The sequence below is a fragment of the Ahaetulla prasina genome, chromosome 8 (genome assembly GCF_028640845.1).
Source record: "Ahaetulla prasina isolate Xishuangbanna chromosome 8, ASM2864084v1, whole genome shotgun sequence".
Classification (NCBI taxonomy): Eukaryota; Metazoa; Chordata; class Lepidosauria; order Squamata; family Colubridae; genus Ahaetulla; species Ahaetulla prasina.
Genome location: NC_080546.1, coordinates 29,459,183 through 29,475,120, shown reverse-complemented (window position 1 = coordinate 29,475,120; position 15,938 = coordinate 29,459,183). Strand labels below are relative to the sequence as shown.

Sequence of the window (15,938 nt, the reverse complement as noted above, 5' to 3'; positions counted from 1 at the left end):
CAGGAAGAAAAATACTTTACATTCTGCTGGAAGAACAATATGGATATACCTAGTTTGATCTTCTTGGCAAGAATTCCAAAGTTTGGGTATAATCTTCACCAAAAACCTTCCTTACTTTCTACTATGTTAGGTTTCTAAAATTAACATCACTGTAAGAGATTAATAGAAATCCGTAATACAGTAGAACCTCTGGTCACGACCATAATTTGTTCCATAACTTTGGTCCCAACCCGATTTGGTTGTGACCCGAACCTAATTTTGGAAATTTGCCGCTTACAAAAAAAATGGCGTGGAAGGGGAAATCGGCCGTGGAAAAAAAATTGTAAATTTTTTGGTCGGAACCCTATTTGGTCGTGGTCAGAAGCGTTCATGACCTGAAGTTCTACTGTGTAAACTTTCCAAGTTGTAGGAGAAAATTTCACATGCTTTTTATGTGGATAGATACCTTATTAATTATTTATTTATTTAGAGTATGGCATATCATACATGCATTAGCAATATCTATTAATATTTCAACCAGAATAGTAGATTCCAATAAAATATAAACGTTAAAAAAATCTATGTTCAAGTATCAATCTCTAGGCCGTCTAACCATTAAGCCCTGCATCATTTATATTTTAAAAAATCAAATACTGGACTAATATATGCCCTCAGCTTACAGCTGGACAAAATGTGATCTATAGTTTGGCATGGAACCATGCAGTCACACTGAGAGGATGATACTATGCCCCATTTACAGTATATGCAGTTCTGAAATAGCAGTCATAGAATAGCTTATGATATTCAATGCAGCCTAATGCAACATACTAACCAGTAGTTAATACCTCTACAGCAGCGGTTCCCAACATTTTTTTTATACCCCTAGAACACTTCTGATATATTCTTGCACACCTTTAAAAAATAAATAATTATATGCGTATAATTAGACATATACACTATAATTTTGAAACTTCTAAAACCAAGTTTTTGCACCCCCTGAAATATTGTCTCGCACCCCCAGGGGTTGCGAGACGATATTCTACAGTTTACAGAATAAACAATATGCATTAGTCATCCAGTGTGAGGAATGGATCCAAATACGTAAGGAATGATGAACTTAACTACTATATGAGGCAGCCAGAGTAAGCAAGCCAGAAACTGTTGCATAGAATATACTGGAAAATAAAATGGAGGAATTACCAGTTTGATGGAAAGAAAACTGTTTCACTGCAAAATATAAAGGGTAATATGATGGAAAGAGTTAGGGAAGTGAACCAGTAAGGTTTTTGAAAGCCAATGAATGGAATTTTATTGATAATTTTATAGTCAATTTAGAATGACTGGGAAAAACTTGAACTTAATGGCTTGGATTCTAACTACCTTAGAAGGAATGGATCTTTCTTTTCACAGCTAAAATGGAGTTTTAGGGGAACAACCTGCTGACAGATGGGAAGAACTATATCTTTGGATTCACATAACGCACTAAACCAAAACCTAACATATGTTTTGCTTTAGTTCAATTTGTAAACTTAAGCCTTACAATTTTAAACAGTGGTTTACGATACAATTTATTATGAACCAGCTGTGATGACTTGTTCAACCAACCACATTTAACATAAACTGTGGCTTAAAGTCAGTGGTAGGTTGCTCCTGGTTTGCTCCAGTTCGGGCGAACCAGTAGTGGCGGTGGCAGGAGGCTCCGCCCACCCACATCATCAAAAATATCCTGCATGTGCGCAGAAGCGCCACGTGCACACAAAATGAGCCTGCCCGCACCCGCATGCTACCAATAGCAAACCGGTAGCCCTGGGATTTGAAACCCACTACTGCTTAAAGTTATATATGGACCTTTTTGATCTTTCATTTCCTCCTGCCCCATAACTTCGAAAATACAGGTGATCTACAAAAGGAATAAGATGGCCAAACCTTATTCTACAGACTCATCTGATAAATGAAAGGAAAGTTAGCAATCCTAAGTATTTAAAGTATCAGTCTTCAATTTGTCTTTGTTCTCTTTTTTTGCATGATAAAGAAGAATAAAGCATTGGCAGTATAGGGATGACTAGAATTGTGAATTTATGTGCCTGTCTCCTTGATGTTAGCCTGCTACATCATGCCATAAACACCATGAGATGCCAGAATAATTACAGCATCACTAAACTCTTTATTTTCTTTGACTACTGTTAGTATAAAACTAACCTTAGATCCATATGGACATATTTTAAGAGTGTGTGCCCTCTGGTGGTATTAAAACACAGAAAAGGAGGAAAGAGTTCTGATTTCTTTGAAGACTTTTTTAAAAAATGTAACCCTTATGTTAAAATTATTAACATTTTTAGCAGAAAGCTCTTTCTTTCCACATAACATCTTAACTGGCACTCAGAAGCATGAATGTGAAGGTATCTTTTCTTTTACATATACTGAGAGCATATGCACCAAGACAAATTCCTTGAGTATCCAATCACACTTGGCCAATAAAATTCTATTCTATTCTAAATGATAGCAACGCAAAAAGTTTTCTTGTCAAACTCTTTGGATTAGGAATGTTTAGTGCCTTCCTCTGTTCCCATAAAAAGGAAATTCTATTTAAGTTTAAAAGCTTTTGCCACATAATTAAGCTGAAGTGTTTCACCTCAAACAGTAAATGTAAAGCTAAAATGGGGTTATTAAGGGGTTGGGTATCTCAAACAGCAAAATTATGAAAAACAATGAAATAAGAACATACAATTTTTGTCAGCTGTAAGTGGGAAAACCAAATGGAAATTATTCAATGATAGGCATGCTCCAAGAGAGATGCAGCAGGACAAAAGGTTTGTAAGAATATTTACATTTAATTTGTACGACCTCGAGAAATAGATCAGCAAAGCAGCCGTGCTTTTTGTCCCTGAAAAGCATACAAAAAGAGTGACCTGACTTTTATACATCGGTTCTGATGTATTGCTTCAGATTTTTCTAAAGAGAAAAACATTCTGAATGTTTCAACACATTTAGTAGACTGATATAATCAACTAGTCATGCAACAAACCAAATTTCTGTGGCAATTTTCATCATTTTGCAAGAAATGTAAATAACGTGCAGTTCTGAAATAGCAGTCATAAAACAGCTTGAATAGAACAGATATTCAGTGCAGGCTATTACAGCCATACCAACCGGTAGTTAATACCTCTACAGTTTACAGAAGTTTACAGAATAACCAATATGCAGTATTCACCCAGTGTGATGTATGAATCCAAATATGTAAGGAATGAATAATAATGTCATTCCACAAATAATATAAATTGCTGCACATGTAATTTTTTGTTTAATGGATGGTTAATGGACATGACCACATCCTACCTAATCTGTTAAAACAGGTTTCGCTATAAATACTAAACTAATCTATAAATGCTAAAGCACCAGTTTGGTAAGCTGTTCTTTTATATCTCCATTAGTGTAAGCAAAACATCTGGGAAGCCAAAAATGAACGTAATTATTAGTTTTAAACCTTCCTATATATTAATAGGCCTGAGATCTCTGTTTAGTTCAGCTAAATTGGCAAAATTTTCATTCTCCCAGTCTGAGTTTAAATATCGTTTCCATTCAGTAGAAGAAAGCCCGGAGAAATATTTATTTATTTCCCATATCACTAAAAATGTGAGCTGGTCATGATGATCAGTGGTGATTATATAGAGTTCAGCCTTACAATAATTGAAAATATATTACAAAATTCAGTAAGAGTTTAATTCCATCTGTGATGAGCATAGCTGCTTAATTTGCTGACCATATGCTACTGGACAACTTTCCCTGTTCTCCTTAATTTACAGACTTTCATCTTAAATCAGATTTGAACTACAATCCATTTCAATAGGAGGCACCTTCAAATAAAATGTCACCTTTGGCAGGCCATCTTATTCCTTTTTAGTTTAAGTATATCAAATTAAGCCTTGCCTATGAGGTAATAATTGCCTTTCCCATTGGTGTATTATTTGATTTAAAGTGGGCAAGGAGATTACTTTTAATATTCATTAATACTTGTGACTTGTGATACGCCTCAACAATTGCTATTTGCAAAAACACTGCCCTAGAAAATAATTCTGAAACTAGGACGGTTAGATCACCCTCTGTGCCTATGTGCCAACGTGGGGAAGGCAGAAAAGATAACAACTAACAACAGTCAAACCACTTTTAATCTCCTGGATTTCAAAATATTTACAATACACACAAACCCTATATAACCTGACCTAATACACATCAAGAAACACCTGACCGCCTTTTAAATTCTCAAATTATTAAGACAAGAAAGGAGTGGCCTTCAATTTGCTTATCTTAACATTCACAACCAAGAACTTCTCAACAACTGCTTTATGGGCATGTAATAAAAATCAAACAAAATTTCTCACAGTGTGTATTTCTCATCATTCCTGTTTTATTCTAATATCTATAAAAATCATGAATTTTGCCTCTTTCACATCTTTGTATATCATAGTGACCAGTCCAATTTTAACTGTCATTTTAAACTGTTTTTATGTATAACTCTTCTGTAATGCTATTGTGGTTTGAGTTATATCCATTTACAGAAATTGCTTTACCTCAAATGGAGGCATTAAAACGTTCTGAATAAATATTATGAGTTAAAAGGTTTAATAATGCAGAGAAAAATAGCATTCACAGACATCCAGTGGAAGCCATTAGGACATTTATGACATTCGGCACAACATGTCATCACACAATTTATGTACATTACACAATTTTGATTACTGGGTTTATTTACGTACTGTGACTTACATGCCATTCTGGCTTATCAAACCTTCTCTAATAAAAGGATTAAAAAACATACATCAAACTAACCAAAGAGCTACAAAAACAATGGCAGTAAATACATTGCACCAAAGAAATAATCCAATATAAAACCCATGATAATTGTGCCACGAACCACATGGGTGCATGATGGCTCAGTGGGTTGCAGATGCTGAGCTTGTCAGCTAGAAAGCTGACAGCGTGGGTTTGAGACCTGAATGCTGCGCAATGTGGTAAGCTCCTGTTACTTGCTCCCAGCTCCTAGAAGTTTGAAAGCAGGCAATAATATGTGATAACATCATGACATGCATGATGTCACTTGACCCCCTTCTTGTCTTTTATCTCGTCTTAAAACAGGGGTGTCAAACTGGCAACCTGCAGGCCATATGCGTCACATGCAGGTGTTGTCGTCCGCCAGCAGCCTGCGGAGTTGGCAGCAGTCGGACAGTGACAAGGCTGGGGAGGAACATGGGCCAGTCCTGGAGTCTAGGGAAGGCTCAGACAAGGGCTGAGAAAGGGCCATCTGGGAGGTATGTACTGCCTCCGGAGCTTCCAGAATCAGACCTCAGCAAGGCAGAGGAACAGGGGGAGCCTGTTCCCAGTGCACACATGCGCAGAGCTGCCAGAAGGCAAGAACAGTTAAAACAAAAGGGACGACTCAGGAGTAGGGCTTGGAAATGATTGGCCCCTCCCATAAGACTTAAAAGAGGAACAAAGGCACATGGGCCTTTGCAGGAAGCAAAGTTGTTAATTTTGTGCAGTTTGAAGTCTGAAGCTCTGTTTGATTCTGGACTCCATATGGCTTTGCCAATTAGGTCTTTGGCAGCGTGTCAAGAAGGTGGGTGATGATCAGCCTTATCCTGAAGGGCTCTTTACAACTATTTGGGACTCATCTGTGAATAAACAGAATTCACAGCTGTTAAAATAAAACAGATTTTTGGGACGACACATGTTTTACTGACTCAGGAGGCCCAGGTCAGAACAGCAGGCCACACCCACCCCAGCTCCGTGAAGGGGGTAAAAGTCACGATACATCACATGATGGCAATGCGACACCGCGAGTTTGACACCCATGTCTTAAAACATTTAAATATTAAAACATTGAATACTGAAAGTTAACCAAAAAATGTGGATAAAATAGGGACTGATATGATGTGGAAGTGAGAACTTCTTAGAAGAGAAAGGGTGGGCATATTCTGTTGCCCCTCAATTAAACAGTGTCATCTTATGGGATGCAGGAAGGATATTTTCTCTGTCACAATAACTTCCCTGTAGGAAAAAAAACATATCCCTTGAGATTAGGACGTCCTACTCCTGTTGGCTTTTCATGGGATACTGGTTCTTCTCCCATAGATTGGAAAAGAGTTTTACATTGGTAGTTTTACACTTACACTGTACAGGTAGTTTTAACTAACACAATTGAACCCAAAGTTACCATTGCTGAACGAGATAGTTTTTAAGCGAGTTTTACTCCATTTTAAGACCTTTTTTGCTATAGTTGTTAAGTGAATCACTGCAGTTGTTAAGTTAGTAACGCAATTATTAATTAATCTGGCTTCCCCATTGACTTTGCTAGTCAGGAGATTGCAAAAGGGGATCACATGATCCCACCACACTGCAACTGTCATAAATACATGCCAGTTGCCAAATTTTGATCATGTGACCATGGGGATGCCGCAACAGTCATAAGTGTGAGAAATGGTTATAAGTCACTTTTTTTCAGTACCGTTGTAACTTTGAACCATCACTAAATAAACTGTTGTAAGTTGAGGATTACCTGTATTTTGAGTTCAATGTATTTTGCTGCTTTTTTCTGACCTAGTTTTTTATTTTCATTTTAATGATTGTGACTTACAGTTGGCATGTGAGTTGATGGCCAGATAAAATGAATGAATGAATGCAGATCCAAAATGCTAGGAATTCTTGGAAGTTTGGCAGTCAGACAAATCAGGCACCAAGAGGCACACAGAGATAAACCACATCTATACATCATACGCAAGAGACACAAAAAGAACCCAGGAAGGAAACAAAAAGAACACATACCCTCCAGCAGTGCACAATCAGATAAGCAAGGATCAATATCAGGCAAACCATTATGTATAAAACAATACTTTAATCAAGGAATCATCAAGCAGGAAACCACATCTCTACTACTACTAGCAAACATAAACAGGTAGCAAATCCCATCCTCATTTGCAGTGATGCTGTTACCAACTTGGGTAATAAAATATCTTAAAGCAAACACCCAAACTCAAAAAGCCCCCAAGAACTCCACAGATGTATTTCTTTCACCAGGTTTTAATTTTTAAGATGATTTTGCATTTATTTGATTGTAGTTTTAATATTTACTTTACTTCCATTTCGTTAGCTACTTCAGCAAAACAGAATGACAAGAAATAAACCAAATAAATAAATTTGGATTCTACTGATTGTTACGTATAACTTCACAAAGCTGATCCTTACACGAGACGAGAAAAAAAACAATGAAAAGTATGTTACTGAAGATTAAATAAGATTTGATTTAATCAACTCAGTTCCAATATTTATTTATCTAATAAACATTAAAACTCAATGAAAATGACATTAGATGCTGGGATTAATTGTAGCAACAACTGCTCCTAAGGACATCTTTATTTAGAGCGGTCTGAAATAGGATAGCTGTGGTTTTAATGCACCTTTCTTGTTTTAGTTTAGAAGTTTACATGCTAGTTTTTTTCACTTAAATTTGTAGTAAACAGGGGGGAAATGCAAATAGGAAACACAAGTCTGTTAGCTGATTAATTCTGTATTGTTCCATTTATTATTTTCAATGAAATAAAATGGTTGTCTGTGTGAAGTACAATGAATGAGATCATGAGATCCAGTTTCTCGTTCTTTCTTTCACTGTTCAGTTGCCCAAATACATCCGAAAGCATTTCCCCTCCAGGCCAAATGTCGTAAGTATCTTGCAAAATCTTGGACTGGGATTCTTCACTTTCCTTCCAACTGTTCAGCTGGTAATAATGGTGGGAGATGGGATTAAGCATTGCTAGGCCCCTCAACACGGAAAGAAGATCCAGCCAGCAATGGTCTCTAAGAAACAAAGTTCATTTTCATCTCTGCAATGTGAATCGGCCATGTCATCATGTTGGCATTCTTTAATTTAGAACATCCCTCCAACTGTTTGTGCACAGCTAACAATAACACTGTCACTTGCTTGCAATGCATTCAGGCAGCTGTGAACTTTGAAGGATCACATAACAATGAGCTAAGAAGAAATTTGGGTCCGTAGAAAAATACACGATAGCCCTGCCAGTGGTTATTTAATATATTTAATAAATGAAGTATTTGATGGATAATCTCAAGTGGATCCCCGATATCCTTTGATCTCTCCTTTGTTTTGCATTACTCTGTGTTACTATAGAATTACCGAGGGCTTAATAGTTGGCAGCTTTATGTCTTCATTTTTAGGACTAGTAGGAGTGCAGCTCATGTCAGCAGCTATTCTGTCTTCTGCATAGGGTTCTCTCTTGGAAAATATCCGTTGTCTTCTGAAAAAGAAAAAAATTATCAAGGAATAAAATTCTCTGTGGACATACATTTTATGGTTATAAAATGTAGTTCAAGCATCCATTTGTTTTGTTAGTGAATTCCAATACATCCCTACCCTGCAGAGTAACACTAACCTTTAACAGTTGAGGCTGAAACTATTATTGCAGTATTCCTCAAATTATAAGGTGGCCTCGTCTTCTAGATGGCAATTATTGGAATTATAGATCAATGACTCGGCAACATACCTGCTGAAGGAGGAGGAGGAGGCTATGCTATTGATCATAACTAGGGATAAGGAGATTGACACGGAACCTGAGAGATGGAGAGATTGAGTTCAGTCTTCCCTTGCCTACAATTCTCAGAAACATTTTAACATCCATTTTGCTTACAAAGATGTCAAAATTAAAACTTGTTTATTTCCCAAAGGGTAGAGAAAGGATGAATGATCAAGGGCTCTTACCCAACAGAAACTGTTTACATTTCAATTAATCTATCTGAAAATGCTCGTCCAGGTGTACTTTGCTACATCCTTGGAATGTATGTGGTCCCTGATTGTTGCACTTAATTTTAACTAATAGACCAGAAGCTGAAAAATATTAAATGATTGATTGATCATATGCTATCAAGTTATTTTCAACTCCTACCCACCACATAGATTTTCCCATCTCTCCAATATATTCCTAATCTGTTTTTTTCAAGTTTTAAAAGCATGACACTATTCACATTAACTGTATTTAAACTTAAACTCAAATTGGAAACTCAAAAATTACTTTTGCTATGTTCACTCCCACTTTATACATGTAATGGATATGCAAGCCTATAACATGTCACTCAAAGGTGCAATCCTTAGCCTAAAAATGTGCACATTGCTTCACCCACAATTGAGTCCCAACTTCTTTGGATACTTAATAGTTTTCTCTGCAATGAAAGCCGTTTGATTAACTTTACGTAAATCACTTTCCCAAAGCTTCAACTTTTCAGGATAATCAATATTGACTTCCACAATAAAAATGAACAGACTTCAAACCAGATACGTTTTAACTTTTACTAGACCCTCAAGTACAAACAATCTCTTTAGATCTTAAGACAAGAATGCTATTGAGCAAAGTTTATTAAATTCCAAAACTAAACCAAGCTCACAATCTTTCACATTCAAGTCCACTCTTCCCTCTACTAAGCTTTCATCATTTCAGCTTAATTTAAGTTGGAAAAATCCCTTTTGTTATTGCTATTGCTAATCTATTACTAATCAGATATGAGAAGTATTGTATGTGAGCAGCCCATTTACATTATTGTCATAAAATTGCTTAAATAATAAGTAAAGCATTTAGGATGCTAACAGTAGATTGTATTAATTGTGTTACTTTTTACATATAACTACTGATTACACTCAAGAATAATCTCACCATTCAAAAGTTAACATTTTTCTGATAGTGAACTCACTATCCAAGCGGGCATCCCATAGTCCCAAATATCATACACAGTGTACATAATTGGGTAGTATGGAACCAAAGACACCATCTATATACAGGTGTAAGTAGACCCCAGGTTTTGCTGAAGTACCCCTCCAATACAACCTTCCCAAGGTATAGAATAGGGATACTGTATTTCAAGAAAGTGAATGGCATTATACATGCTGCAGTATGGCTCTCTGACCAGCACCCTGAAGAAAAAACATCATTTTCTTTATTTGTTTATCTGTAGATTCCATTAGTAAGACTTTTTGGTAAATGACTATAACAGCAACATGAAGATATTGTTTGTATTTTATAAGCCTTATGCCTGCAGGCCACGTTATTTTTTTTATTTTTGCAAGTGTATTTTGTTAGATCTGCAAGCTTCTTAAACAGCAATATGACTTCATGTTTTATGGATGAAGCGAAGGCCTCTTACTGACCTGCTTCCAAAACACAATCAATACGTCTTAAAATACAGCAGAGTATGAGTAAAAATGAAATAGCAATCCCAATTCAAATATTGGCTTCTGGACTCCAGTTAAAGGGGGATTTAGATCAGTGATTCCATTTTGATCTAGTTAGCCTACTGATAGTGGTAATATAAACCAGCCGAGCATGTAATTGAAAACTTGCTTTCAAGATAAACAGTTACATTGTCCAAAACAATTTGGTAAAAGAGAGAAATGGATCAAGGAATAATAAATAACAACAACAACAACAACAACAACAACAACAGAGTGATGGAATAATAATAGAATAGTACAGTCTAAACATTTGGGTGACAAAACAAAAATAATAATAGGATTTTTTTAAGGAAGTGGACACATAGGAATATAGGAATTAATCAGTTTCTAAATTTCAAATGTTCAGGGTATTTTTATAATGGTGGTGATGATAATTTTAATGCAATTTCATCATTTTGGATGGCTCTATATTTCAAATATATGATCCATATGGACCATTCAGCCGAATTGAGGACTCAACAAACAGCAATTAACATTTAATGTAGCATTCTGACACCAGCTGAAGGTGAATTAAAACAATACTGCTTTCAAACGAACAATATATACATTGAGCATGTTCTAGACATGATGGTTCTCAGACCATCTTGCACCTGAGGTGAGGTGATTCGGGATAGATGAGAGCTCGGCCAAGGTTGGTTTAGTAGTCCTCAGTATAAACATGTAAAATCCAGCATGTGTCAACATGCAAGTATATCAACATGCAAGTATATCAGAAAATCAGGGAATGCAGTTTGTCATACAAAGAATCGATATAAACAACTCAATTAAAAAACATAAAACTAAAAGACTATTATAGTTAGGAATGTCAGATTTTATGTGGTAAAACAGTTTTGAGAAAACATTTGCCTAAAAATATGTAATATTGTACATAACATTCATTAGGCTATTCCAGGGGTGAAATCCAGCAGGTTCTGACAGGTTCTGGAGAACCAGTAGCGGAAATTTTGAGTAGTTTGGAGAACCGGCAAATGCCACCTCTGGCTGGCCCCAAAGAGGGGTGGGAATGGAAATTTGCAATATCCGTCCCCCAGGAGTGGGAAGGGAATGGAGATTTTGCAGTATCCTTCCCCTGCCACATCCACCAAGCCATGCCCATAGAACCGGTAGTAAAAAAAATTGGATTTCACCACTGGGCTATTCCCTTTCAAGGCTAAGCAACATTATACCAAGCAGAAGAAAAAGCATGAGAAGTATAAACCAAAGAAACTGAAGAAACAAGATAAGGAAATATAGTTTAAGGTAGTTTTTCCGAACCCCATTCATTCCACATATTTCTGTCCTTCCAAACCCATCATTGTTTTCACCAGGTCTATACACACCATTTTATATACTGCATTTTGAGGATCTTAACTTCAATAGCTCTTTCCTGCTAAACTCTTGGCTTATTTGAACTCACCCCTCTGAAATCTTCACACCTATTCATCTTATTGTGTGCTTTCTCTAAATCAACACACAACATACTTTCTTTCAAACATTCATTTTATTTTTGATTACATTTTCTCTTTTAGAGATTCCTTCTTTATCCTTCATCCATTATCAGAGCAACTTTTATTTCCTTAAAAAGTTGTCTGCATTGTCTCTGCCTCTTTTAATCTTGATCGTTCCTTGCTGTCTTTGATTAAAACTGTCTTTTTCTCTATACACACATCTCTATATATTATTCAGCTCTCTATATAAATTAGCCCTCGCTCTACTTTTCTTCCTATACATAATACCAAGTCTTACTTTTATCCCAACTGTAGTTAGATATGATAATGCATTTTTATTGGCATCTTCTTTCAATTCAATTTTAAAGCAACTCCATAGATTACTGTGGCACTCTCTAATTTTTTTCTTTCACTATGCTGCATGCAGCTTCTACGTCCTCTTTCTATTCACAATGTTGCAGGATTAATCTCTCCAATGTATTTTCATAAATGTTTTGATGCTTTTTCCCCCTGCAATCTTTTGATTATTATTCAATTTCTTTCACTTTTCCTTTTTTTCCCCCATTCATTTTTCCAAGATCTGATTTTGACATTATCAAATAATTATCCATTTCAATTAATTATATCTGATATTTTTCACTAACTTTCTCAATCATTCATCATAATCAAACCAGCCATGTTATTGTGGCAGTGAGCATTCTGTAGTGGATAAAGTACTGAACAAAGAACAGGGAGATCCAGAATCTAGTAATCCTTGAGAGCAGAATCCAGCTGGATTATTTTGGGCACTCAAACCCTCTCAACTATAATCAGTGTTACACTCTGTAACAAGCCAGCTGATAAATAAATCCCTTGTCACACCATGTACTGATAGTTTCACTGTAAGAACTAAGTGAGCCCAGTGCAAAGATAAGTAAATCTTGCAACATGTGGGATAAACATTAAAAAAATATGGATTGTAAAACATAATCTTCCATATTTTACCAAACAGATGGGCCTATAGAGATTCACTTTCTGCACTAACTGTGGATCAAATGAGATTTTTACATAATGCTTTTTAATAATAGAGGGCGTAGACAAGATTACCAGCTTTACCATCTACCACCTGTAGCAAGACCTACAAATGGTACCAATAAACCACAATCAATGCTCAATTTACCCTGAGCATGTTTATTCTATTCTAATATAGAGGCAACAATATATTAAAAGCCAGCCAACTGTTATTTGCCTGCCACCAACTACAAGGCACATGAACACACAGAATTAGGAAAAAAATTCACAAGTTCTCAAGGAAAAAAAAAATTGATCCCACCCCCAAGTATTTTATTCCGTTCAGCATGGAATTTGGTAGATATCAGTTTGATTGAAATTAATTTTTCCCAGCATACAAAGATGCGCTGTGCAAGTCCAAGAAGGCAGAGAGACTAAATACAGAGGTAGCTAGGGATTGTACTGCTGAATAAGCAGGGCACGTAAAGCAGGGGATTAAAATTTGGCCTTGTTAATTAACAATTAAGAGCCCTGAGCCAAAGCTTTTGATGCTATTCCTTGTGAGAAATTAGATCTGCAGACCTCAGAGCTTATTTTTTCAGCAGGTAAGAACAAGTGCACAGTGATTCTCTACCTTTAATGCATTCTTACTTCATATAAATTGACTTAAGGAAAAAGATGCCGTTGCCTTCTTCGCAATGAACTCTGCCTTTCTTTTTTAAAAATGATTCTTTTCTCAACTGAAGTATTTTTCCCTTGTATTCCCCTCAGCTTATTGATTAAGAGACCGAGGAAACCCAGGAAGAAAGACCACTAAGTTCTGCTCAGCTGGATAGCCCCTCACCCCATTTCCCACCATTATTGCCAGCTGAACAGCTGGAAGGAAGACTGGAGAAGAGAGAGGACAATGGCAGGCATTTTTCCCTGTTCACGTCCAAAGGGAGACTTATTACCATCTATTTCAGGAAGGGTCCCAAAATTTACTGTTTTATTTACAACATTGCTTATAGATTGTCAGGAAAATATTTCTGGAAAAGGTCCAGAGATATTTCACGAGAAGAGTACTCCATTCCTCCACTCACAATAGAACCCTTTACGCCACCAGGCTTGAAATGTTAGGCTTGGACAATCTGGAACTGCGTCGCCTGCAGTCTGATCTAAGCATAGTACACCAAATTGTCTGCTACAGTGTCTTATCTGTCAATGATTACTTCAGCTTCAACCTCAATAATACATGTGCAAACAATCGATACAAAGTCAAGGTAAACTGCTCCAAACTCAACTGCAGAAAATACAACTTCAACAACAGAGTGGCCAACGCCTGGAATGCTGTACCCAACTCCATTGTTATATCCTCAAATCCTCACAGCTTCAACCTTAAACTGTCTACTGGGCCCCACCCCATTCCTAAGAGATCCATAAAGGGGGCATGCATAAGCGCACCATCGTGTCTACCGTCCCTGTCTTACTGTCCCCATTTATCTGTATTTACTTCCTTTGTTCATGTTTATGTTCATATTTATACTTGCTACCTTGTACATGTTTGACAAACAAATAAAAAAATAAAAAAATAAAATTGTTAGCCTGACTAATGGGGTCAAATAATGTTAATAATAGATATAAATATTTAATAAATAAATATGTAAATGACATGATGGAATTCTACTTGTTTCTAGGAAGAGACGCTTATTTCATATTTTGAGAACTGCATATAGGCAGAGAAGATTTATATACACCATTAACATATAAACCTAGCCAAGTGAAGGCCTGATTTCAGTTTCATTCTAGCTCATCCTTTTTCTATATTTGTTTCTTAAAAGCATGACATATTCGCCAACTTTCTGACATGAATTAGAAATATTGGGAAAATAATTTGCTTCTTTAGAAGTTGTACTGATCCCAATGCAGATAATACACACTCATTATATGCTATTTAATTGTCAAAATAAATCCATCCTGTTGTTACACTTTTAAGACAGTTACAACAATTAGGGAATAAAATAAAAAGGCATTTTAGATGGAGTGTAGTCACCAAAAGATTTATTGCACAATCAGCTTTGTGGAAATTCCAAGGAAATCATCTTACACTTGAGTTTTCTTTTCTGTCTTTCATATGGAGGTTTTAGCAACTTTTGATATGGGTTTTTTTTAAACAGTTTCGGACTTTTTCTTAATTTCCCCTAATTACTATGTTTCAAGGGGAAACCACAATCTCCCGTCTCCTCTCACCAAGCTAACCCAACAGCCACTATAAGCATACTGGTTTTTCATAATTCTCTACAAACATCCTATTATTTAAAAATTAATTGGTTGGAGTCTCAGATGTCCAATGGGTAGGATCTACTACTTTCATCAAAATAACAGAAACAGGATTGTAAGATTGTGGCACAAGCTCTGCCCTTTTCATATATGCATATGACATCATGACACATGTGCCAAAGACGCAGAGTTTGTTTTGGATAGTGTAATGCTGCTCTCATCATTTATCTTCACATATGTCTCAGCCAAAATACTTTAGGGCCACATGTCTGCAAACATTATATAACCATTGAAATTCATCCTTCAAAAGTTGCTCATTTAAATTCCTCAAGTGTATTGCTAGAAATGGGAAAGCATGGTAGGATATCCAGTTGCAAATTAAAATACACTCCTCATCCTTATTACTGTAAATGTATATTAGAACCAATAATGTACACGAATATTAAATTAATGAGCAAACAAATCAAAATCTTGGGTTTAAGTTGAATTTATAAAGATTACAAACAACATAGCAATAGATTATCATAAACAGGAAATAAATTCTACCTATAGAAGTAGAAGGCAGCCACTCCAAGGAGCAGGACCAAGAACAGCGCAGCCAAGACTGCAGCAGTTGCGATGTTTTGCTTCTTAATCTGCATCTCACGTTGCTGTTCCCACCACTCCAAGTCACTAAACTGGCAGCGGTCTCCCAGGTAGCCTTTCGCACAGCTGTTGATGGGCAAACCAACAAAGAAGGCAATGCCAATTATCAGAAATGGCTGATTTCACTCAACAAAGTAGTCTTTCTAGAAAATTGTGATTTCTACCCATCACATGAGAAAAAGCAGCAGTGAAAATACGCAGAAAGGACAACCAAGTTGTTTAGAACAGGGGTCATCAACCTTTCAGACCTCAGGGACCACTAAATTCATAATTTTAAATCCCGCAGACCACTAATGTGACTTTTTAAAAAAAGATAAGTAGTATTTAGTGCAATATAAAAAATGCAAATA

The 15,938-nt window shown here is 36.2% G+C and overlaps 1 protein-coding gene across 1 annotated transcript in view; it reads right to left on the bottom strand.

The window, feature by feature from the left end:
• Positions 1-6,167: 6,167 nt before the first annotated feature.
• EGF (epidermal growth factor) overlaps positions 6,168-15,938 on the bottom strand; it is a 55,701-nt gene continuing 45,930 nt past the window's right edge. The window contains exons 19-20 of the mRNA XM_058193647.1: positions 15,490-15,654; positions 6,168-8,285 (exon numbers count right to left, since the gene is read on the bottom strand). Coding sequence (XP_058049630.1) covers positions 8,153-8,285; positions 15,490-15,654 — 298 coding nt within the window. The 3' untranslated portion in view covers positions 6,168-8,152. The remainder of the gene's footprint in view (positions 8,286-15,489; positions 15,655-15,938) is intronic.